Source organism: Marmota flaviventris, chromosome 16 (assembly GCF_047511675.1).
Source record: "Marmota flaviventris isolate mMarFla1 chromosome 16, mMarFla1.hap1, whole genome shotgun sequence".
In the NCBI taxonomy this organism is placed as follows: domain Eukaryota; kingdom Metazoa; phylum Chordata; class Mammalia; order Rodentia; family Sciuridae; genus Marmota; species Marmota flaviventris.
In genome coordinates this window covers 58,449,561-58,475,483 of record NC_092513.1, presented here as the reverse complement: position 1 = coordinate 58,475,483, position 25,923 = coordinate 58,449,561, and the positions used below count along the sequence as shown (strand labels likewise).

At 37.7% G+C, this 25,923-nt stretch overlaps 1 protein-coding gene across 1 annotated transcript in view; it reads right to left on the bottom strand.

Moving 5' to 3' along the window:
• LOC114080223 (geminin coiled-coil domain-containing protein 1-like) overlaps nt 1-25,703 on the bottom strand; it is a 106,698-nt gene extending 80,995 nt beyond the window's left edge. The window contains exon 1 of the mRNA XM_071602601.1: nt 25,608-25,703. Coding sequence (XP_071458702.1) covers nt 25,608-25,703 — 96 coding nt within the window. The remainder of the gene's footprint in view (nt 1-25,607) is intronic.
• Nucleotides 25,704-25,923: the final 220 nt, after the last annotated feature.

Below are 25,923 nucleotides of genomic sequence, written 5' to 3'. Positions count from 1 at the left end.
AGCTAAGTGATATAGAATCTCTGAATTTAATCTACAGTACCACTACCCTCACAGAAAAGAAAGACTAGCAAGATTGAGAGGAAGGAATAACTGAGACTCCTCCAGATCACTACCACACTCATGCAAGAAGACAACACATGGAGTTTTGATTCTGGTGACTCTGCTCACTCCAGCACACAATCTTGAAAGGTGCTAAAATGCTGCACTTTCAGAAAGAAGTTCAGGTAAGGATGGAAGATACTCTGCAGGAATAGGACAGGACTCCCAAAGTCCCCATCACTGACACATGCCCAAAATTACTGGCCACTAAAGACTCAGAGATAACCTAACCTAGATGAAGACCATGGCCTGCAGATGCTAGAGACTACCCAGGGGTACCAGTCCACATTGCCAGTTCCTATGAGAGTACAGCCAATTTCATGAAGCCTTGCCCACCAGTGTCAGGGTACCAGAGCACACCCACCACTTACTAGTTTTTGAGGGGCCCAATGTTCTGTCAGTAAATATTCCAGCACATGAACAAGGAAAAAAATCAGATCCACTGAACATAAAGAGGAATCTTGAAAGGGAAAAAAATGCTGGCAATCTCTAGAGGAAAAAAGCCACACCAGATGGCCAAAGCCTGCCTCTCATCATTGGCCATGTGCTATATTTGATATAGCACACCTAAGAGGACAGCACTTATATTTTCACTCTCTCGTGCTAATCCTAGTGAGTTTTCTGTTTTAGTGACATGTCATCAAATGCTGAAAAGAATTTGGTTAGAAGGACAGATTCTTGGTTGTAGGTTTTTTTTTTTCAGTTGCTGGGAACTGAAATACGGAGCCTCAGGCTGCAACTGGCTTAAGTTAAGGTTTCCTGGTAGTAGTGAGACCCAACCTACCCAAAAGAACATTTGCATTTAACCTCTCACATAAGGTCTTTTTAATCTGTGATTATATAAATCTGTATATTATTTTGGATGGAAATAATAAAATAACAATAATGAAAAATTTTATTTAACTTTCTTGCTTTCTCTTCTTCTGAAGAAACATTGAAAATTTAACTGGAATGCAATCCTTTAAGGCAGGAAGCACAATGATAAGAATACATCAGACACAAATGTAGGCATTATTTTTACTATTCACAAAATAAATAAATAGTAAAAAATTGATTTTAATGGCATAAATATTTTAATATGGGAATATTACAATTATGTGACAAATAAAATATTATTTTAAAAGTATATGCATTGTTGAAACTGTGCCCTCAAAACCAATATTTCAAGCCCCCAGAATATCACAGCTCATAAAACCACATTCCGGATTTCAGAGCTATAATTTTTCTGACCTCAAAAAAATAAAGTTCCTGACTGCTTCTCTTTTATTCTAGGTGGGGGTTGTATTTTTTTTTTTTTTACCAATACTTCTCAAGTCCAAAAAATATGAGAGATAATGCCATGGATAAGAGCAGGAAGGTCTAACTGGAGAGTTTTCAAAAGTAGACTATTTCCCACCAAATGCTGGCAATTGACCCTTTCATTTAAGATATCAGACAGAAGCAAAAGAAGATGAAGTTCCAGAAAGTGGTGCCCATGTCTTCACATATAACCACAACTTTGAGTCTATTATTTTAAAGCATCAAAGGTAAACTCCTTATTTCATAATTGACTTTAGACCTAATTACTACTACTCTATGACATTTTTTTTTCCTTCCATGATTAAAGACACTTTAATTATTAAGCAGGTATCACCACATATGGTGACACATGTGTAAAACCTCAGTGGCTCCAGAGGCTGAGCAAAGAGAAACACAACTTCAAAATGACTCTCAGAATGAGGCCCTAAACAACTTTGTTGAGACCTTGTCTCTAAATATTAAAAAATGCTGGGGATGTAACTGAGTAGTAAAGCACCCCTGGGTTTATTCCCTGGTACCAAAAAATAAATAAATAATAAATTTAAAAAATTGTATCTAATTTGAAAGCCCAAATACCTCTACCACACATACAAATTTCCCTATTATTTTAGGCCTTGATTAATGATAAATATTCAAAACAGTGAGATATATATATTATATATATCTATGTATTATATATGTATGGTATATGCATACATTATGTATGGTGTATATATATATGTGTGTGTGTGTATGTATAATATATGTATATGTATTATATATGTATATTATATAATATAAATATATTTTGTTTATATAATAGCATGTGTATACTATAGTATATAGAAAACATATATTAAACATAGTATATATATACATATACTATCCATAGTATATATTTATTATGCATGTAAACACACACAGTATATATGTATATATATTATATATTATAGATATCTCTTTATGCCTCTAAGTAGAGAACTCTAATTGGGAACATAGAGTAAAAAGAAGGCAAGGAGAAACATGAAATTAGTTGTATCATTTTGAATCACCACAGGGAAAAAAATGGAATTTAGTCATGGAGGACTCAACATTTTATATTTGTTCATGTGTATGACACAGGGGCCTACAGTAAAAAGGTTATTACAATCTTTTGAAAGAAAGTATATGTGATATATGTGAATGGCAGATAATGGTTTAAAAATTGGAATCTTCATGGTGTCTTCCAGGTGCTTTGTTAGGTCTGAATCACAGCCCAGACATGTATTAGTAGGCTGCATGAGGAACATTGCTAATCTGTGTCCTCAAAAATTATTCCCATTGTAGAGATGAGAAAACACAGGTTTCTGGACATCAAAAGGCAACTCAGCAACACACACAGAACTACCTGAATACAGAACAGTATGAAATTTCTTCAAAGCTTAACAAAGTTTGGTTTGCTCCTTATATAAAGAATGTCAGTCTGGAGAAATATTTTCTTCCTCATTTTGAAGAGAGTGCCTCAAAAATACTTCCTAGGAGAAACACAACTGATTTAGCATCTTACATGTTAAAGGAACTCTTCTGAAGCAACATCTATCAAACCGGATTTTTAAAGAGGGCAAATGCTTGGAGATTACAGGGTTTAAAAAGCATATCATAGGCCCAGAGACTGAGCATGACTCAAAAAAGAAAATGATCTAAAACACTTATAAAATGTTAAGAAAATATTATGTAACTATTTCTAAAAATAAATTCTTTTTGGTTGCTATTTCCACAAATATCACATCTCTGGTAATAGGATAGGCTGAGATTGATAAAGATGACAATATTTGAAATAAAGGCTTCTGCTTCATTTTCTACTAAGATATATACTATTAATATGGTATATGAAAAAAGATCAACAAACTATATTTTTTTGTATAAGAAACATTTTCCTCTGAAGTTCGTCTTGAGATCTCAGCTAACACCATAATTTTCTTCTGCAACTTCACATTCCTTTTCTCACACAAGATCCTTTTCTCCCCACTCAGCTCTCTACTGCCAGTTGAGAAACACAGAACTTTTCAGATATCAGTTCACAGTGCAGCCTCTGGATACCCAAGTTCAGAAACCATGTTAAATGAAATAAGCCAGTCCTCAAAAAACAAAGTCCAAATGTTTTCTCTGATATGTGGATGCTGATCCATAATGGGGGGTGGCAAGGGAAAAAGGGAGGAACTTTGCATTGGGCAGAGGGGAATGAGGCAAGGGGAGGGGCTATGGGGGTGGGAAAGTTGGTGGAATGAGATGGACATGTATGATTGCATGAATGGTGTGACTCTGCATTGTGTACAACCAGAGAAATAAAAAGTTGTGCTCCATTTGTGTACAATGAGTCAAAATGCATTCTGCTGTCATGTTTAACTAATTAGAACAAACAAAAAAATTATTTATTTATTTTATTTGTTCTTTTTAGTTGTACATGACAGCAGAATATATTTTGACATATCATACATACATGGAGTGTAATGTCCCATTCTTGTGGTTGTTTACATTGTGTGGAGTTACATTGGTTGTATATTCATATATGAACATAGGAGAGTTATGTCCAATTCATTTTACTGTCTTTCCTATTCCCATATGTCATTCCTTCCCTTCATTCCCCTTTGTCTAATTCATTTTTTTGTCTTCTATTTTTCCCTTCCTGACTTATTGTGACTTAACATCCACATATCAGAGAGAACATTCAGCTTTTGATTTTTTAGGATTGGCTTATTTCACTTAGCATGGTGGTGTCTAGCTATATCCATTTACCAGCAAATGCCATAATTTCATTCTTCTTTATGGCCGAGTAATATTTCATTGTGTATATATACCACATTTTCTTTATTCATTCATCTGTTGAAGGGCACCTAGTTTTGTTCCATAGCTTAGTTATTGTGAATTGAGCTGCTATAAACATTGATGTGGCTGTGTCACTATAGTATGCTACTCTTGAGTACTTTGGATATAGACTGGGGAGTGGGATAGCTGGGTCAAATGGGGTTCCATTCCAAGTTTTCTGAGGAATATCCATACTGCTTTTCATAGTGGTTGCACCAATTTGCAATCTCATCAGCAATGCATGAGTGAACATTTCCCCCACGTCCTCACCAACATTTATTGTTGCTTGCATTCTTGATAATTATTCAGGCTGCTTTTCTGATCTCAATTTTTCTGTACCAAATCTTTCCATTGTGTTTCTCTCTGTGTTCTCCCTCCCTCTGTGGTGAACCAACACTGACACTATCACAACCAGCTTGGCTCCAATGTATTATTTGTTCTTTGTTCAATGCACCCAAGTTTCCGAGTCTGCAAGACACTGTCCAATATTGAATTTTAGTGAAATCCCTCTTTCGCCCACCTCACTGAGAAGCTATACTACTGCTGCCTAAATCTTGAGCCACAGAGCAACTAGGAATGCAGTGTTCCTCTAACCCACCATCTTGAATCTCCTGAAAATAGATCTTAATGACTGACCACATATACACAGGAAAGGTAACTATGTGAAGAGATTGATGTTTCCATCAGATGGACTGAGTTATGACTACATTATGCGTGATATATACCAAACATCATATTACATACTTTAAACATAGAATTTTTAATAAAAATATAAAAATAAAGTTATACAAATCAAATAAATGAACATAAAATAGCATAGAATTCAAATTGTCAGCATCAATAATTAGGAACATTAAGTTGTTAGTGTCGGTTGGAAGTTTCTGCAGCAGATCCAATGCATAATTGCTCCAGAACACCATTTTCTAGAAAAATAGACATTAGACTTTCCAGTGACATTGTAGCTCTTGAGTAAATCTTTTAAATATTTAATTTTAAGAAGCTATAGGTGGCTGTAAATGGCAAAGTTAAATATAGCTTGAAGACTACAAAAATATTCAGAAATGCACCTGGTAAATTGTATTGCAGTATACTTCAATTCTTCCATAGGGGTTATATTAGTGTTTAAAAGTCACCCGAGTTCAATACTTCTTCATGTTGCTAGTCCATTAATTTCACATAACACACCATGTTTATCAGCCAACTTCAACTATAAATTTAACTTAGTTGCAGGAATGAGTGCTTATTCTAATCTTCAAATTATGGATGCTTTATAAATTATAAAAGGCTATGATTTTTTTCAATATGAAAAATTTCAAGGGGGCGGGAGTTGTAGCTCAGTGGTAGAGCACTTGCCTGGCACCTGTGAGGCACTGGGTTCAATCCCCGGCACCACATAAAAATAAATTAATAAAATTAAGATATCAAAAAAGCTTCAAAAAGGGATATTATATCTAAAAAGGAGAAAAGAATAAATAATTTTGAAATTTGGTATTTGTTCATACATTCTGAGATGTGTAATCAAAATGAGTCTTCTTCCTTCTTTTTCTAGTATTTTCTACATGTGAGAAGTTGGTTTCAGTGTCAGTAAACTGGAATTTGTTTTGCTCTAAATACTATATTAAGAATATTATTGCTTCATTTTTCTTCAAAGAATTTCTTAATACTTTTCGTGCTTTCATGTGCACATTCAATTTTTGTTACTGATTATAGGTAATCATAGCCTGTAATTCCAGCAGCTCTGGAGGCTGAGGCAGGAGGATTGCTAGTTCAAAGCTAGTGTCAGCAACTTAATGAGACCCTCAGCATTTTAGAGAGACCCCATCTCAAAATAAAAAATACAAAGGGCTGGGGATGTGGCTCGGTAGTTGAGCGCCCTTGGGTTCAATCCCCAGAAACAAAAAAAAAAAAAAGAAAGAAAGAAAAAGAAAAAGAAACATTTGTCAGTGCATTATTTTCTACTTAAAACATGATTCCAAATTATTACTGAGAAAATGCAGTTGAAAGTAGATATCTAAAAACAATATCTTTGGCTTGCATTCTAGAATGTGTCTTAATTTATATTTTCCATATGGGTTAATCTGAGGCCTGATGGCACTAACCTTACCTTCCCAATAAGATTCAACCACAGTTTTGATTGAATGCTTGGCATATATGTTCTTAATATACTTTAATATTTATTGAAGCAGCAAAGTAACTGTATCATTTTAGAATATGATTCAGTGTCATCAAAGGTGTTTTCTCTGCAGTGTTCACTAGTGTGCTTGAAAGTATGCAAAACAAGGAAGATAGGATGTCCTAGATTTTTTTTTCCTTTGCTTTTGCAGCCTATTCTATTTTCTAGGCATATTTAATGGCTTGTCAGATATTTTCTGTCTAAATCCTATTTTAGTGTTATTCTGTTAAATATGTGCATAGATTCTCTTTATTCACATTGCCTTCTGGGCCAAATCCCATGAAATAGTCATGTATAGAGTATTTGAATCTTGAAAAATCTAGAAATCCAATAATAATTATCTGCTTTATGTAGCTCCATTTGGGATTTTATCTAAAACAAATACATAGTATTCTGCATTTCTTACTTTATTCAAAGTTATTTCATTCGTCATTTCTGTTACACCTTTATGTGGTTTTTGTGTTTCATTCATTAGATAATGTGAACATTTCACATTGATTCTTCTGTGACAGTGTTCCATTATGATGTTATTACATTTTATAATTGTTCTGCCACAAATGGAGAAAATCCTATCATTTTCATATTTTTTTAAAAGCTATCCCTCTGTATGCTAGACATTACCCATAGAAAAGAGCTGTAGAGAACACACAGTGTGGACAGATACAGTCTTTGAGGTTGAATAAATTAATGAGCATCTGTTGATTATTTTCTCTACATTTGGGAAGAAATAGTGTGTAGCAAGTTTCTAAATCTTTCTATCTGAGGTACTTTTAGAATGTTTCCAGCAAGAGTTTTCAACGAGAGAGCCCGGCTTTTAATATTCAGGTCACATGACCATGTACTTGGCTGGACAGAAAATGTATTTGGTTCAATGCATTCTTGAAAAGAAATCTTTGGCCCATTTGTTGATTGGGTTATTTGTTTTCTTATTGTTTAATTTTTTGAGTTCTTTGTATACTCTGGATATTAGGGCTCTATCTGAAGTGTGAGGAGTAAAAATTTGTTCCCATGATGTAGGCTCCCTATTTACCTCTTTTATTGTTTCTCTTGCTGAGAGAAAACTTTTCAGTTTAAGTAAGTCCCATTTGTTGATTTTTGTTATCAACTTTTGTGCTATGGGTGTCCTATTAAGGAATTTGGAGCCCGACCCTACAATATGTAGATCGGAGCCAACTTTTTCTTCTATCAGACTCAGAGTCTCTGATTTGATATCTAGCTCCTTGATCCACTTTGAGTTAACTTTTGTGCATGGCGAGAGGAGGGGATTCAGTTTCATTTTGTTGCATATGGATTTCCAGTTTTCCCAGCACCATTTGTTGAAGATGCTATCCTTCCTCCATTGCATGCTTTTAGCTCCTTTATCAAATATAAGATAGTTGTAGCTTTGTGGATTAGTCTCTGTGTCCTCTATTCTGTACCATTGGTCCACCCTCCTGTTTTGGTACCAGTACCATGCTGTTTTTGTTACTATTGCTCTGTAATATAGTTTTAAGTCTGGTATCGCTATTCCGCCTGATTCGCACTTCCTACTTAGAATTGCTTTTGCTATTCTGGGTCTTTTATTCTTCCATATGAATTTCATGATTGCTTTATCCATTTCTACAAGAAATGCCGTTGGGATTTTGATTGGCATTGCATTAAACCTATAGAGAACTTTTGGTAATATCGCCATTTTGATGATGTTAGTTCTGCCTATCCATGAACAGGGTATATTTTTCCATCTTCTAAGATCTTCTTCTACTTCTCTTTTTAGGGTTTTGTAGTTTTCATTATATAAATCTTTCACCTCTTTTGTTAGGTTGATTCCCAAGTATTTTATTTTTTTTGAGGATATTGTGAATGGAGTGTTTTTCCTCATTTCCGTTTCAGAGGATTTGTCGCTGATATACAGAAATGCCTTTGATTTATGCGTGTTGATTTTATATCCTGCCACTTTGCTGAATTCATTTATTAGTTCTAGTAGTTTTTTTGTAGACCCTTTTGGGTCTTCTAGGTATAGAATCATGTCATCTGCAAATAGTGATAATTTAAGTTCTTCCTTTCCTATTTTTATGCCTTTAATTTCTTTCGTCTGTCTAATTGCTCTGGCCAGTGTTTCGAGAACTATATTGAATAGAAGTGGTGAGAGAGGGCATCCCTGTCTTGTTCCAGATTTTAGGGGGAATGCCTTCAATTTTTCTCCATTGAGAATGATGCTAGCCTGAGGCTTAGCATAGATAGCTTTTACAATGTCGAGGTAAGTTCCTGTTATCCCTATTTTTTCTAATGTTTTGAACATAAAGGGATGCTGTACTTTGTCGAATGCTTTTTCTGCGTCTATTGAGATGATCATATGGTTCTTATTTTTAAGTCTATTGATGTGGTGAATAACATTTATTGATTTCCGTATATTGAACCATCCTTGCATCCCAGGGATGAATCCTACTTGATCATGGTGCACAATTTTTTTGATGTGCCTTTGTATCCGATTCGCCAGAATTTTATTGAGAATTTTTGCATCTAGGTTCATCAGAGATATTGGTCTGTAGTTTTCTTTCTTTGAGGTGTCTTTGTCTGGTTTCGGAATCAGGGTGATATTGGCCTCATAGAATGAATTAGGCAGAGCTCCTTCTTTTTCTATTTCCTGAAATAACTTGAAAAGTATTGGCATTAATTCTTCCTTAAAGGTTTTGTAAAACTCCGCTGTATACCCATCCGGTCCCGGGCTTTTCTTGGTTGGAAGTGGAACCACCATTTGACCCAGCTATTGCCCTTCTTGGGCTTTTCCCCGAAGACCTTAAAAGAGCGTACTACAGGGATACTGCTACATCGATGTTCATAGCAGCACAATTCACAATTGCTAGACTGTGGAACCAACCCAGATGCCCTTCAATAGATGAATGGATAAAAAAAATGTGGCATTTATACACCATGGAGTATTACGCAGCACTAAAAAATGACAAAATCATAGAATTTGCAGGGAAATGGATGGCACTAGAGCAGATTATGCTTAGTGAAGCTAGCCAATCCCTAAAAAACAAATACCAAATGTCTTCTTTGATATAATGAGAGCAACTAAGAACAGAGCAGGGAGGAAGAGCAGGAAGAAAAGATTAACATTAAACAGATAGATGAGGTGGGATGGAAAGGGAGAGAAAAGGGAAATTGCATGGTAATGGAGGGAGACCCTCATTGTTATACAAAATTACATATAAGAGGTTGTGAGGGGAATGGGAAAATAAACAAGGAGAGATATGAATTACAGTGGATGGGGTAGAGAGAGAAGATGGGAGGGGAGGGAGGGGGGATGGTAGAGGATAGGAAAGGTAGCAGAATACAACAGTTACTAATAGGGTATTATGTAAAAATGTGGATGTGTAACCGATGTGATTCTGCAATCTGTATTTGGGGTAAAATTGGGAGTTCATAACCAACTTGAATCTAATGTATGAAATATGATATGTCAAGAGCTTTATAATGTTTTTAACAACCAATAAAAAAAAAAAAAATAAAAAAAAAAAAAAAAAAAAAAAAAAAAAGAAAAGAAATCTTCCAGTTTTCCCAGAAATCCATCAGTTATGGTTGACATAGAACCAAAGCATTTGAACACATGCTGCTTGTCAGTGAGACAGCTGCATCTTCTCTGGTGTGGCTTCATTTTACTCTCATGTCTTATTTTCTTCAAAGATTTACTTAATGATCAAAATAATTTTAATCATTTGTGGTTTTGTTTTCTGATACTGATGATTAATTTTTTTTCTCCTGCAATCTGAAGAGAAACCATCTACAGATGGTCCCTGACTTACAATCATATGACTTTGGATATTTAATTATACAAAAGTTGTATATATTCAGAAGCTATACTTCAAACTTTAAATTTTGATCTCTTCCTGGACTAGTGATATGTGGTCTGATCCTCTCATGATGTTGTATGGGCTCTGAGCCACGGGTCGCAGGCAGCCCTGTGATCACCAGGGGAAAACACCAATGTTCTACAATGTGCTGTGTTGCTAAGCTAGAACGTTCAGTGGCTTAGGTTTATGAAATACATTTTAATCTTAAGATATTTCCAATTTATGATGGATTTATGGAAATATATCCCCATGATAAGTCAAGGAATATCTGCCCTGTTTAGTGTTTTTCTTGGAAATTTTAACACTAAAACATAACACGTTATTTAACAAACTTCTTGGTTTTAACAGCACTTATTTTTACTGACAAAATTTTTATAGCAACAAATTAAACAATTACAGTACTATAAGTCAGATTATTTGTGGATTATTAATTGCAAATGAAAGCTTTTTCTTAGAGATTTGATTTTTATCTTTTTAGTTTTTTATTTGTTCTAATAAGTTATTCATGACAGTGTCTTTAAATGTATTCTACTGCATTTATGTCTGATATATCAAAGTGCATAAATGTATTCTATTGTCATGTATAATTTGTATCTTAATAGAAGTACTGTAGATTTTAATTGGAAGCTCAGTTATTCTATTCTGGTGTAGTAGACAATCTGGATGACAGAAATTTCAATATAAAATATAAACTTTCGTCAGTGCTCTAATATCAATGGTGGATTTAAATTTTTTCTAAGATGCTTACTGATTAATATTTCAGATAGAAAAGTAGGTCCTTTATTAAAAGCACAGATTTATTTAGATGGGTGTGATCAAGGATCTGTGATTATTGACTGATTCCTTTTTCATAAGTTAATGAAGAATCATATTCTACATTATTGGAACAAGTCACCTTTCTGTCTTTTGAAAATTGTCAGTGTATACTGAATTTGCTAAAGTAAGATATATTACTGCCATCTCCTGGAAAATTGTCATAATAATTACACAATTGCCCATCTTTGAAGTGGACAAAGATATAATAAAGACCCCCAAATCCACAATAATTAATGTGTCTCTCATGTGAACAATTTCCCCTTATAGGTGATGTTCTTGTTCAGGGCAGAGCCTGAGTAAGTGTATATCCTGCTCTTAGTTACCTTTTGGGTACAGTCATAGAGATTTTCATAGAATTTTTCTTTGTTATAGGGAGACTCTGGAAGAAATTTTAGTTTCCCTTTGTCTAATAACAGTAAAAGGAATGGAGGGAGCTAGGAAAGAATGAAGTTACTTTAGATTGGGTAGAGGGGAGTGAAGAGGGGGAGGGCATGTGGGATAGTAGAATGAATCAGACATTATTACACTATCTACATACATAACTATATGACTGGTGCGATTCCACATCATGTACAACCAGAAGAATGAGAAATTATACTCTATCTATGTGTAATACATTAAAATGCATTCTACTATCATGTATAACTAATTAGAACAGATAAAAAATGATTTAGTGATTTTAAAGACAATCTGGAGCTTCTCTTAAACAATACTAGAAATAAAAGATTATTAAAAAAAAAAGAAAGAAAGAAAAATGAATGTCAGGTTGCTGCCTGGAGATTCATTTTGTTATAGTAATGAGAAACTGCTGAACATAAGGGCCACTCTAATTTGTTCACCAGAGAACCTTGGGAATTTTTTTTATACCTTTATTTTATTTTTATGTGATGCTGAGGATCGAACCCAGTTCCTCATGTGGGCCAGGCAAGTGCTCTACCACTAAGCCATAGCCATAGCCCCCCATGGGAACTTTTGAACCACAGGGTGGTCATCAAATCTGGAAACATGGATACCATTATTTTATTATGTAGCATAGGATAATAATAAACCATTTTTTATATATTTGACTATTAGTTTTCTACTGCTACTATAAACAAATTACCATGAACTTAGTGACTTAAGACAACACAAATTTATTATCACACTGTTAGGAAAGTGACAAGTCCAAAATGGTTCTTATGGGGCTAAAAGTGTTGGCAGAGTTGTGTTCTCTCTGGAGTCTCCAGGGGGAAGTCCATTTCCATATTTGTCAACATTTGGGGACTGCCTCCTTCCTTGGCCTGTGGCTCCTGCCTCCACTTTACACCATATCACCCTAACCTCTGTGTCTGCCCTTACACCTTCCCTAATGTTGACTTTTTGCCTCTGTATAAGAATCCCTGTGATAATGACATTCCCCCAGATCTTCCAGGGACAATCTTGCTATCTCAAGATCCTTTACATCTGCCAAGCCCTCTTTGATACATAAGGTCACAGAGTCCCTGTTTGTATCCAAGGATTAGGACATGGACATCTTGGGGGGGCTGTAATTCTATCACACCATTGCTTTCACAATTGATGGCCCCTCACTTTTCAATAAAACTGGTGCATTAGGGAAACCTAGGCTTGTCCATAGAAGGTGAATTTGCAATAAAATGATGGTGGAGCTTTTCAGGGTCTGTTGGCTTTTGCTCGTTGGTGAAGTTCCTCTGAGTGCAGGGGCCTAGTGGATCCTGAGGGAGGAAAGCCCAAGAACAGAAACAAGTAACCCACTCCAGGCAGCTGGGGTCCTGCTCCATGGTGTCTGTTGTCCACAGTGAGGCTGCATATGGGTACTTCCTCAAGAAACAGGAGGGACCTAGTGATTCCTGCTGTCCTGGAAATGAAGCCTGCACTCCCAATAAAACCCAACTGCCCAACTGTCTCTTTTCTGAATTTATTCATACATATCATGTATTTTTCTTTTTCTTTTTTTTTTTTTTTTTTTTTTTTGATTTCTCTTCTCTTCTGTCTCTGGTACTAGAGATTGAACCCAGGTCCTATTCTTGCTAAATATATATGGTATCACCACGTTGCACCCTCAGCCCCCACATCCTTCCTCTATAGAGTTTTGGCTCCTAAAATGCCGTACTTGGCCCTACTTCAACAGGCTGCTTTGGAGCAGACCCCAGAGAACTTGGGAATTTACACACGTCCTGGTCAACCTTTGATTCCTGGCCAAGAGACAGGTGGGTGTGAAACCCAGCTCACCTGCCTGAGTGCAGCCTGAGACTCTGGGCCTGGCTTCATGTAGGGTTTGCCTCTGTTCCTGCCTCTTTTCTGGCCCCAGTACCTCACTTGCCCATGAAGCATCCTCTCAGAGTCTGCTGAGTGAAACCTTAAAGAAACACATAACAACAGGTCAAAACAGACTCGTGCATCTCAGAGAGGCAGAATGGTGCTCAGGCCAGCAAACTTGACTATGGTCTAATGAATGGTCCACAATCATGCAACCAGAGCAGTGTTGTCCAGCAGAGCAGAAGGCAGGTCTCATGTGTTATTTCCACTTTGCTAGTGAACCCTTTAAGAAATGTAAAAAGAAGCAAGTGAAATTTTTTTTTAGCAATGTATTTTCTCCCATACTATATCTTTAAAATAGCGTCATTGTTTCAAGATGAATAGTTCATATTTGATGTTTCTTCTACAAAGTCTTTGAAATCCAGTGTGTTTTTGTACTCACAGCACATCTCGATTCAAACTAACCACACGCCAAGTGTTCAGCAGCCACACAGGACTCGTGGCTACCCTATGGAACAGTGTGGCTGGAAAGCCTGATTGTGCTAATTAGAAGAGAGTATATAAAATTTAGGGAGGCAAGAAGGGTTTCCAGGTGCCTCCCTGAGTGCTGCTTGAAGGGGTAGGGTGCCTTGGGCACAGGCCTCCCAGGCTCTTCACATCCTGCTGGGATGTATAGAGCTCCTAGGGTCCCTGCTTCAAGCAACCTTCCCATTCCCAATGAATAACCTGTTCAGGTGTGACCCAGGAGAGGCTGAGAGGATGGCCTGCCCATGGCAGATCCAGGTATAGGTCCCTGCCACTATTTCCATGATAGTGAATTTTAATTAAAAAGTTATTAAGTTGATGAATAATAATTATATATATTTATGAGGTATAACATGATATTTTGATAAATGTTTACAATATGGAATGATTAAATCAGGCTAAGAAACAAATCCTTCACCTCTAAGATTTTTTTTTTTTGTGATGAAAATACTTAAAATTTACTCTTTTAGTAATTTTGAAATATGTAATACATTGTTGTTCATTATAGTCGTCATGCCATGCAATAGATCACTTAAGCTTATTCCTCTGGACTAAAACTTTGTCCCCTTTTATCAGTATCTCGCCTTCCCCTCTCCTCCCCCAGCCTCTGTTAAGCACCAAGGATTTTGTTTTATGCATGGTTCATCTGAGCCTTCCCATAAGAGTGCATCCATGCTACGTGTTCAGACAAAGTCAGGCTTCTGATGCTGTTTGGAATCACAATTAGCACAGAGATAAGCTAATCTGAATTCATAAGTGTCTTTTTCCTATATTAGAAATAAAATAAAAGCACAGTCAGCTCTTCATATCAGCGGGTTCTGCAGCCATGGATTCAACCAACCATGGATCCATCTTAAATACCCAGAAAGATATCTCATTCGTACTGAACCTTGCTCTTTCCTTCTCCTTATTCATTAAACAATGCAGTATAACAACTATTTACATAGCATTTCCATTGTACTAGGGATCATAATGAGTCTGAGGCAAAATTCAAATACATCTTTAAGCTTCACTTGCTTTGTTATTTTTGATTTTAGTTGACTTTTAAAAAATCACTAGTTCTGGAGGTCATGTAGCTGAGTTATACACCATGGGTCTCCCACTAGCTTTGGTGTAGGTAACATGTGGATTATGATCGTAGCAATTGTCTAGATTATGTTGAAGGACTTTGAAGGCCACCTTTGTTGAAACTACCACTCTTCACTTGGGCCTGCACAGATGTTCTATTCTTATTGGCTTGGTAAGTTCTAATCTCCAACAGAAGAATAAGATAAAGGCACAACAAAGACTTTTAATTGGGACATCTTTCTTCGGCAGAAGGGAGATACAGCATTGATCAGGAGAGTATCAGTCTGGCTCAAAAAAGAAAAGGACAAATGTGTATAGCTTTTAAGGCATACTCAGGGTAGGCAGGGATGAGGTCTCTTGATGTCATCACCTGTGTGTGGGGGGATAGTTGTGCCTGAGCTCTTCTCTATCATGAGGCTTCCTATGTCTCATAGCTCATTACAATCTTAAGTCCCCACCTAGGTCCGTGCATGTCACTATATTGATAAGGTAACAGCAACTGTGCATTACTTCAGTAACTGTCATACCTGTGCCTTTGCCCCTCACCGCTGAAATTTGCTTCTTATCATGGGGAAAGTTCCTAATTGGGCTTTGGAGCAAGGCAAATCATTGCCCTGCCTCAGTAGGTGTGACTTAATGATCTTGGTTTTCTTGACTCTGACCTCTTGGTATTGCAGCTGACAGTCTTTGAAGGCCACACCAACTACCCAGCCTCCCATGTCCTGGCATGTAATGTTGGTGCACTTTCTAGCTTCTAATTTGGGGTATGTTTTTTATGGAAGTCCCTAACTGTGTCACTATTGGTGACCTTTGGATACCAGAGAGCCAAAATCTTAGATTTACATCACCTCTGATTACATTTCCCCATGCCCCAGATTACTCTGTTTCATTACTCCATAAATATACCCACACTTTCTCCTCAGTGAGGTGATTTTGAGATTTGAGTCTCTTCCTCCATGCTTGGCCACCTTTCAAATAAACTCTTCTGCAAAACTCATCTCAATGATTGGCATGCCATGTGGAGGGCACAACAGGCCTTGTTTGGTAACAATAAGTAATCTAGAGATGGTTTAAAGTATACAAAATGATGTGCACAATTTTATATTATATGAGACCTGAACATTCCATGGATTTTGGTATCTTGGGGTTCTTGTGGATACTGACAGACAACTACACTTTTATCATCTTACAGCTTGTGAACAAAGGCTTATAGCTTTCAACAATTTCTATAGTGAAGGTGTTCTTGGTATTCCCAAAACAGCTTTTGAAAATATAATGAAGAGAACTTGTGGAAGTATCCTTGTTAATTCTGAAATACAGAAAAATCCGTTAGCTGTAGTGAGTAGTTTGCAGACCAAAACATGAAACAGCAGACTACAACACACATTCAAACACTGACATCAAAAGGCCTTTCAATATCCGAGCTAATTAGCAGAGGGCAATGGGCTGGAGGCCCAGAAGAAATTAGGCCAGGGGAAGCCACTCTCTGGGAAAGCAAAAACAATGACTACAAACTAATTACGCCCCCCGCCTGAGCCACAATTAAGCTGTAACTACCCTCCTTTGGAGCCAGCTTCCTCATCACCCTGGCAGGGATCTGCACAGTGCAGGGGAAAATTTGCAAGAAACTACAGTGTGACATGAAGTTGTTTTTTTTTTTTTTTTTTTTAATATTTAAAGGCCGAGATAAAGAAATTAGGTCTCATATTTCCAGAACTAAAAGAGTGATTCTGTTTCAAAAAATAGGTGTCTCTGTCTCCACCTATCTATCTACCTATCTATTATTAATCTAATCAAATGGTTCATATCAGTTGATTTAGAGGTATTTCGATCCTACTGTTTCTGCAGAAGTTTTGAAGCAGCCTAATACTTTGGCTAAAGAAGCTTCCTAAGACTCTGAAGAAGACTTTTGGTTGCATAGGCAATTTGCAGAGGTGTAGTCTCATGACAGTCTAAAGAAGAATGAAGTCAATGAAGACGGAGACCCTACAAACCCCTACAAACACTGTACTATGCCCTAGTGCCCAGGACTTCAGTGATCAGGCGTTGAATAAATCAGTAAAAGAGAGATGAAAGGAGACAGAGACTATTTTCTCTAGAGAGCACAATTTCAGGCTACATAAACTAGCAAACAAGTAGGAAAATGAGCCAGCAGAACCCTTAGAAAGGGGAGGGAAATTTACTGCTCCAATGGGCTCAAGGGCTCCATCACCTCCAAGACCTCAGGCTGCTTCATCTATAGGTGGGGCTGTGCAGGTGGATGGTTTCTGCTCCCCGCCTCATTTCCTTTCTCCTTTAGGTATATATATTCTTGTTAATCAGTGTAAACATCTTTTTTTATAACATAACTCGAAGTTACAAAGACTCAAAATATAGTTTTATATTTTTGATTAATATAGCAAATTCTTAAACAGAATGCTCAGAAGGAAGAAAGGAGAAGTGAATAAGAGAGAGATAAATAAAAAAGGGGAAAATGTTGAGTAAGGAGGGAGCGAGAGAGACAGAGGAGAAAATACAGAGAAGGATAAGGAAAGATGTAGAGAGGGAGAAAGGGAGGGGTTCATTTATCACTTAGAATTTCTGAATTCATTAGCTATACATAAACCAACATGGATAGATATCCAGGCCTCCTGAGCCCTCTGAAGGATCTTGTGTCTGCATTTCTCTTCTGCTGGCTATTTGTGGTTGTGATTAGTTTTGTGAATGGAAGGGAGTTATTGATGGGAAGAAGGGCAAAATTAGAAAAAGATGTGAGGGGCAAGAGGTTGGTGGGAAATGAGAGGGGACATGAAATAAGGGAGTCTGTAGGGACTGGGAATTGGGGGATAAGATAGAAAAAAGGCTCTGGCAATTGCTTTGAAGTTTTGGACCTCAGGGATATGGATGGGTAAAAGGGTTTCTAGGAAATGTTCCTGCTGTTTTGTAGTTTAAAGTCTTTCTTTGGGGTTAGGCTTACGTTTCTTTTGGATGTGGCATTGTGCTGAGATAGACACTTTGGTAGATTGCAAACTTCGTAGCAGATTCTTCCCATTCATGTTGAAACCCCCATGCAACATAAGTTTTGCAAGAAATGAAGTCTATGCTTTTTTACCTCTTGAATCTGGGCATGCTGATGTGACTTGGCCAGTGTGGTGTTAGTAAATGTGAGGCAAGCAGAGGCTTGGGAGGTAAGTGGACATTGGCCCTTGTCCTCTTTCTGCTCATAAAATCTCTGGAACCATCACTGTGAAGGAGCCTGCCTACCCTGCTAGATGAGAGAGACATGACCTGGTTTTCCCCATTGACTCTACCACTTACCAGACATGAATAAGGACACTAACTGCTGATTGCAAATACACGTGCAAGTGCCCCTACCATCACATAAAATAGAGACCAGTTGCCTCTGTGAGCTTAGCTTAAAACAGGAACCCACGGACTAGTACAGAAAAACATTTTTTTTTTTGGTACTGGGAATTGAATCCAGAAGCATTTAACACTGAGTCCATTCCCAGCCTCTTTTAAAATTTTATTTTGAGACAGGGTCTCACTAAGTTGCTTAGGGCCTCACTAAGTGCTGAGGCTGGCTTTGAACTTGCATCCACCTGCCTCAGCCTCCTAAACCACTGGAATTATGGGGATGTGCCACTGTGGTGCTTGACATGGTGGTTGTTTTAAGCTACTAAATTCTGGGGTGTTTAGTTATGCAGCAAAATCTAAGCAATACAAGCAGAAAAGAGTTTTTTACTATGTGATGATGATGGAGCTTTGTTAGTGCTCAACAATTAGCAGCCTATAAAATAGCAGCTGCAGTCAGTTCCCCAGAGAGCTAACGCTGGTGCATGTTAGCAACATGAGTGCCCCTGGAGCTCACGCTTTGCAACCTGCCTGATGCAGGAAACCCTTGACACCATTCTGCCTCATGGTTTCCTGGGGCAGAGACTCCCCCAGCTCTCCTTGGAAGTCCATCTCACTCAGATAGTTTGGATTAGGGATATGCTCTTCCTTATATTTGGCCAAAGGCAGCAGCTTTGCAAGTGAGAATGGCATTTTATTTTTAGAAAAATGTTGGGTCCAGGGGAGATGAGAGGTGAAGGAGAGACACCAATACTTCTTTGCGCTCCTCTCTCTGCTTCCCCTGTACTTCTCCCTGAAGACATCTCCTAGGTTCTGAAATGGGACAGCCTCTTCCTTTGGGATGACCCAGTTAGCTGGTTGGGGTGATTCATTTAGCACCTTTCCAAGGGTGTAAAGCCTGGGAATCTGGGTTGTTAGGGAGTCCAGGGGGCTGAGGAAGAAAGGACCAAGACATGGCACAGGACAAGGAAGGGAACAGGCATTGTGCTGTGTGTACAGATGGGATGTATGTGGTAGGTATATGGGATAGTGTGGTATACAGTGTTGTGTGCAGAGGAGGGATGCCGTTCTCAGTGAACCTCTTATGACATGGTTTTTCTATGCTCAAGGGACAATTTGCACAAGTTTTATGGTAACAAGGGGTTGACCTGGTGGAGTCAATTACTGTTCTTAAAATCAAATCAAGAGGTCTATCATTCATTCATTCATTCGTTATATATTTTCTGAATATTCAGTTTGGGGATGCAGTGACTAAAATATGAAGAGTATGTAAATTCATGAAGCTTCTCTTCAGAGAGGGAAATGCCCAGTGAGCAATTTGTTATATAACATAAATTCGGATGCATAAAGATGGTGAGATGTGATGTCTTGAGATAAAACGGTCAGCAAAGTCCTTGCTGAAGAGGTGGTGTTTGAACAGAATCATTAATAAATGAAGGAAGGGGACTGTGACTTCTGGAGGAAACCACTCCAGGCAGAGTGCACAGGAAGTGCACAGGCCCTGAGGTCACAATGCTGGGTGGAGGATGCAGTCAGGATGTGATAGGTCAGTTGAGGGCTGCAGCTGGGGAGGAGGTTGGAAACTTGCATATCATAAGCTAAGGCTCTTAGGTTATCAAAAGAACTTTCATTTGAGTTCTGTTAAGGTGCCTGGGAAGCTTTTAAAGATGGAGGGCAAGGAAGTAACTTGATCTGATTTTTATCCTTAAGGGATCTTCTGCCTGTTGCATAGGAACAGAAGACATCAAGGGAGCCCTGGAAAGACAGCTGGATCTAGATGCTAGAACAGTGGCTCCATCACTGGCTGACCTTGGCTTGTATCTTAACCTTTCTGAGTCTCAGTGTTCTTGTACACAAATTGGCGACAACAATACATACATATGTACCTAATTCATCACATTGTGGAATAACGTAACTACTTTTTGAGGATCTGTTCTGTGCCAGACACTGTATGAGGTGCTGAACTGTATGGAGGACTAAGCAATACCCATGGGGATCCAGCTGCCCCTAAGCACAGTGAAATTTGAGAACTGGTGACCATGCTATTGCCTTTATTATTAGGCAGATGGTGTCTTGGCCTGAGGGAGGAAGCAGCTGTGGACCTTATTTCAAGGGCCACAAACAAACCTGCTCCCAAGGCAGGAATCCATCTGGGAGGTCTCTATCACCCCTGGAGACTGAGGCCTTGTGCTATAGAAACCTAAGAGAACCCGGAGCCTGCTTTATCCTCTTCTAGCTCCCTGCCATTTAGCCTTTTTCATTGTGTGATTCTTAAGTATCTTGCCTTTATTTGCTTTGTTTCATTAATCTTTATATGTTGGTTTAGATTTTGTTTTCGGTATATTAATGATTCCATTGAGTCAAAATCTGCTTCCCTGTAGTTTCAAATGTGTAGAAATATAAAAATAAGAGTTGTTCTGCCTTGGTCTCCTCAATCCAAGGGTTACAGTGAGAGCATTGGGTGTCATGTTAACTTACTTTTGTTACTCACACCAACCTCTGATAAAATTACATTAAGGAAACCTAGCTTAACAGGAATATAATTTTATTTTAATTTTTGGTGTGGTCAAATACAAAACATAAAACTTACCATTTTAATCATTTTTATGTGTACAGTTCAGTGGCATTAAGTATGTTCACATCGTGCAACCATAACATCTATTTAATTCCAGACCTTTTTCATCTTCTCGAACTCATCAATCTGTGTTCATTAAACAAAACTTTGCCATTTCTACTTTCTGTCTCTATGAATTCGACTATTCTAGATATCTCATCTCATAGGAGAATGATCTGGTACTTGTCCATTTGAATCTGACTTCTTTTACTTGGCATAATGTCCTCAAGGCCTAACCATATTGCAGCCTATCAGAATTTCCTTCCTTTTGAAGACTGAATAATATTCTACTGAATGCCTATGCCACACTTTGCTTATCCATTCTTCTGTTGATGAATACTTGTGTTGCTTCCACTTTTTGCCTACTGTAAAACCCATATGAGTATAGGGGTTCAAATATCTCTTTGAGACTCTGCTTTCAATTGTTTTGGGCATTTATCCAGAGGTAGGATTTCTAGATTATGTGATAGTTGTATTTTTAATTTTTTGAGGAACCACAATACTGTTTCCATAGGGACTGTGCCATTTTACATTCCCATCCACGGTGCCTAAGAGTCACAGTTTTTCCACATGTTTACCAGAACTGGTTATTTTCTGTTATTTTTTTATTTATAGAAGTCATCCTGATTTATTTGAGGTAGAATCTCTTATGGTTTTGATTTGCATATCCTTAATGATTAAAGATATTGAGAATCTAATTATGTGCTTGTTGGTGATCCATATATATTTCCTTGGAGAAATGTTTACTCAAGCCCTTTGCCTATTTCCTAATTGGGCTCATTTTTTGTTGTTGTTGTTGTTGTAGGAGTTCTTTAAATACTCTGGATATTAATCCCTTATCAGATCTATGATTTATAAATATTTTCTCTCATTCTGTGAGCTGCCTTTTCATGCTCTCCTGTTCTTTGATGCACAGAAGTTTTAAATTTGGGTGGGGGGTAACGGGGATTGAATCCAGGGATGCTTAACCACTGAGCCACATCCCCAGCCCTATTTTGTATTTTATTTAGAGACAGGGTCTCACTGAGTTGCTTAGCGCCCTGCTTTTCATGAGGCTGGCTTTGAACTTGTGATCCTCTTGCCTTGGCCTCTCGAGCTGCTGGGATTACAGGTGTGAGCCACCACACTTGGCCAGAAGTTTTAAATTTTGATGTAACACAATTTACCTGTGTGTGTGTGTGTGTGTGTTGCCTGTGTTTTTAGTGTCATGTTCAAAAAATAGTTGTTAAATTGTTCAATAAGCTTAGGAGGAAAATTGTAAAATTCAATGCAATGAAGTTTATGTCCTTGATCAATTTTGAGTTAATTATTAATTAGTAATTAATTGTTAATAAATTATGGTGTAAGGTAAAGGTCCAACTTCCTCCCTTTGCATGTGGATATTTGTGGGAAAAAAAATGTCCTTTCCCCATTGAAACATACTAGCACCTTTGTAGAAAATCATTTGAATGTGTATGTGTGAATTTATTTCTGGATCCTTTATTTTATTCCATTGGTCTATATGTCTTTTTCTAAGTCAGTAAAACTATATTGTTCTGATTACTATAACTTTGTAGGTTTTGAAACCTATAAAGTATGAAAGTATGAAACCTCTGACTTGAGCCTTCTTTTTTTAGACTGTTTTGGTGATTTTCAGGGTCCCTTGATATTTCATCTGAATTTTGGGATGAATTTATCTTTTCTCTGCAAAAAATAAATGTCATTGGAATTTTGGTAGAGATTGAAATATATCTGTAGGCAACTTGGGGCTGTATTGATATTATAAGAATATTAATCTTCCAGACCATCAGCAAGGCTGTCTTTTCACTTATTAGTGCCGTCTTTAATTTCTTTCAGCAACATTTTATAGTTTTCTGTATACAAGTTTTTCATGTCTTTGGTTAAAAAATGGGATTGTTTTCTTAGTTTTGGCAGGTCATTATTAGTATATATGAACATAATTTATTTTTGCATGTTGATGTTGTATACTGCAATTTTGCTGAATTCATTAATTAGTTTTAACCAGTAAATGCATGCACATGTGTGTGTGTGTGTTTGTAAAATGGAATATAACTTTTTAAATTCTTTCAAGATCATCTTCTCCCTATCTATTAGGAAGCTGTGCATGAATGCTCTTTGCAGCTAACAAATACGGAATGCAGATGTGTGAAGAATCCTCACCATTCTATGCTGATGCTGGTACAGACAGAAAAAGCAGATCACGATTGCCAGTATACTTTGAACTTGTCAGTTACACAAAATCAAGTGAAAACGGCTAATACCCCAGTTAAAAATGTTGGCAGAAGAGGGAAACATTTGAGAGATCTTTGCATGTTTTCAATTTTCCTTAGTATTAAAATAGGACCTCTGAATAAATTTGTGTTTATCCCAGCATGTCAGAATTTTCACAGAAAATGGTAGATATTTAGTAGAAAATTGCTTTGCTTTATGGTATCTCTTTCCACACCATGAATGAGGTGTAAATAGTTTTCTAATTTAGGAAAAAAACCATACGATTTTCCTGCTTGAGAAAGACAGCTTTACTTATTCTCGTGGTAATGGGATGTCATACTGAAAACATTAGCACAGGAGAATGCAGAAGTCAGGGAACTTCTGGAAGGTCAGATTAAAGCTACAAAGAGATGCTGTGCACATCAAGATTGTAGGTGCAACTGTAAAGAATAGGGTGTGACTAAAAAGGTGAAGTAGCTCATCTGCTTCCACCAAGAGCAGCATGTCCAGGGGACAGTTCTCTGCTCTGTTGGCCTCACACTCTGAGGTTAGGAGGAAGGGCAGCCACCTAAGCAGTGGCTTCCTTCATTGCTCAGAACCCAAGACAACCTCACTTGGGTCCAGGAGCAGCCTATCTTGGCTTCCATAGGTGAGGCCAGGAATTAGAACAGATAGGATCATCTGCATTGGCAACTCCATGGCTCATCAGTCTGTGAAGAGCACAGGCGGAACCCTGTAGCTCTCTGAAGCACATGGGATCAATAAGCCAAAGCCTCCCCCTTTCCTCCTTCACTTAATGGACAAATTGCCCCTGAGTGTCTCCCAGGATCCCATGTGGACCTGCCTATAATTACAGTTTGCTTCTATTTCTGGTGGTTCATCTCATGATAGTCCATTGACATAATGAGAGAATCCCACGGCCTGGCAACCAAGGGTGGAACATGTTCCAATGAAACTCTAACTCACTCATTCAATTGGATCAAACTTCAGTTGCATCTGCCCTTGGCTTATCTCACTTGAGTACAAACCACCCCTCTGTTTTGCCGGGTTTTACCTCCTGCCCACGTTCCCCCCATCCAAACACTGGCTGACCCATGGAGTTTCTCCTGTGTACTGGAAGAGCTCTTTTTATTTCTACTCCTAATCCTGAGGACTTCTCCTTCCTTTATGCTGTAGATTCCTCCTCCAGTGCATCCTGCCCACTTAACATCTATTTCACATATATCATCCTCTGCCTCTTGCTTGCTTTTCCCTAAGAGAATAAAATGATTAATTATTTCCCCTGCCTGTTCACCTGGGTTCACTTCTTGTATATTATAATTTTATTTCCCCCTTTCAAAAGAAAATTATTGATACCCCCTGCTATTATAACTCCCTATTTAAAGCTATGTTAAAATATGAACTCTCCACTCCCTATTGCTTTTCCCAAAAGGAGACCTCACTTGGGTCCCAGGAGCAGCCTATCTTGGCTTCCATAGGTGAGGCCAGAGGAGAGAACTGACCCCTGGACATGCTGCTCTTGGTGGAGGCAGATGAGCTACTTCACCTTTTTAGTCACACCCTATTCTTTACAGTTGTATGTACAATCTTGATGTGCACAGCATCTCTTTGTAGCATTAATCTGACCTTCCAGAAGTTCCCTGACTTCTGCATTCTCCTGTGCTAATGTTTTCAGGATGACATCCCATTATCATGAGAATAAGTAAAGCTGTCTTTAAAGTTTAATCCACTTATTTTTTCCTGTTGTTCTAAGCGTGCTGCATTCCTATTGCTATTTTGTAATATTTGTTTTATTTTGGTTTAAAAATGTGAAACAATTTCAAACTTGAAGGCAAACTGTAATTACAGTACACAACTATTTTTTCCTCACTCATTTGCAAGTAATTTGCCCACATAATATCCCATTATTACCATCTCATTCTCAAACCCCTTTACCTTTTGCTATTTGTCTTAAAGGCGTCCTTTAGCAAAACAAGTCAGCCTAAAGTCTTGCATTGCAAGCAGCTTAAGGTTTCTTCAGTCTTGAATAATTTCACAGTTTTTCCTTGACTCTTATGACCTTGACTTTTGGAGATTATGGGCTATTTTAGTAGAATGTAATCCAGTTTGGATTGGTCTGATGTTACCTCATGGCTTAACTTCAACTATGACTCTTTTCAGGAATGTGATAGTGATGCTATACATATGATGGAGTATGTTTCAGTTAGTCTCATTACTGCTCATGTTTACTCTCATTACTTGATTAAGGTGGTACCTGCCAACTTCCCTGTTTTAAAGATATTCTTTTTCTCCCATAGTAAATAACAAGTGTTATGGGAGGAAAGTGTTGCATACTATGCAAACATCCTGTTCCTCATGAAACTTTCAAGTTACTCTCTTATTTTCTTATTTGTAGCAACATGTTTCTGTGGATTACAATTTTACTCTATGCCTTATATATTCTGTTACTATCATGATGTATCTGAATGTGCAAAAATGTCTTAGGTCTGGTCAGTAGGAGCCCCTTCAAGCTGGCTCCACCCCTTTGGCAGTTCTTCTTCTTTGAGCACTGTCCTACCTCTGGCACAAGAAGAAGTTCTTCCAGGATCATTCTGTACATGCCTTGCTCCAGCTCTGGAATCAGCCATTGTTCCAAGGTGCCCTGCTTCTTCATAATGGAAAATGGGATTTAGAAATCATAATGTGGGCACCACATATGCTCATCGCTATTGGGCTGTTGGATGTCCCCAGGCCTCTTAACACAGAGAACATCTGTACACATGTATACACATCTACATTTACATCTTTATGTCTATACCTCTCTCTGTGTGTTGAAAATTTGATATCTCCAATTCCTTCCTCTTCCTCTTTGCTCCCTGGCTTGGGATATAACT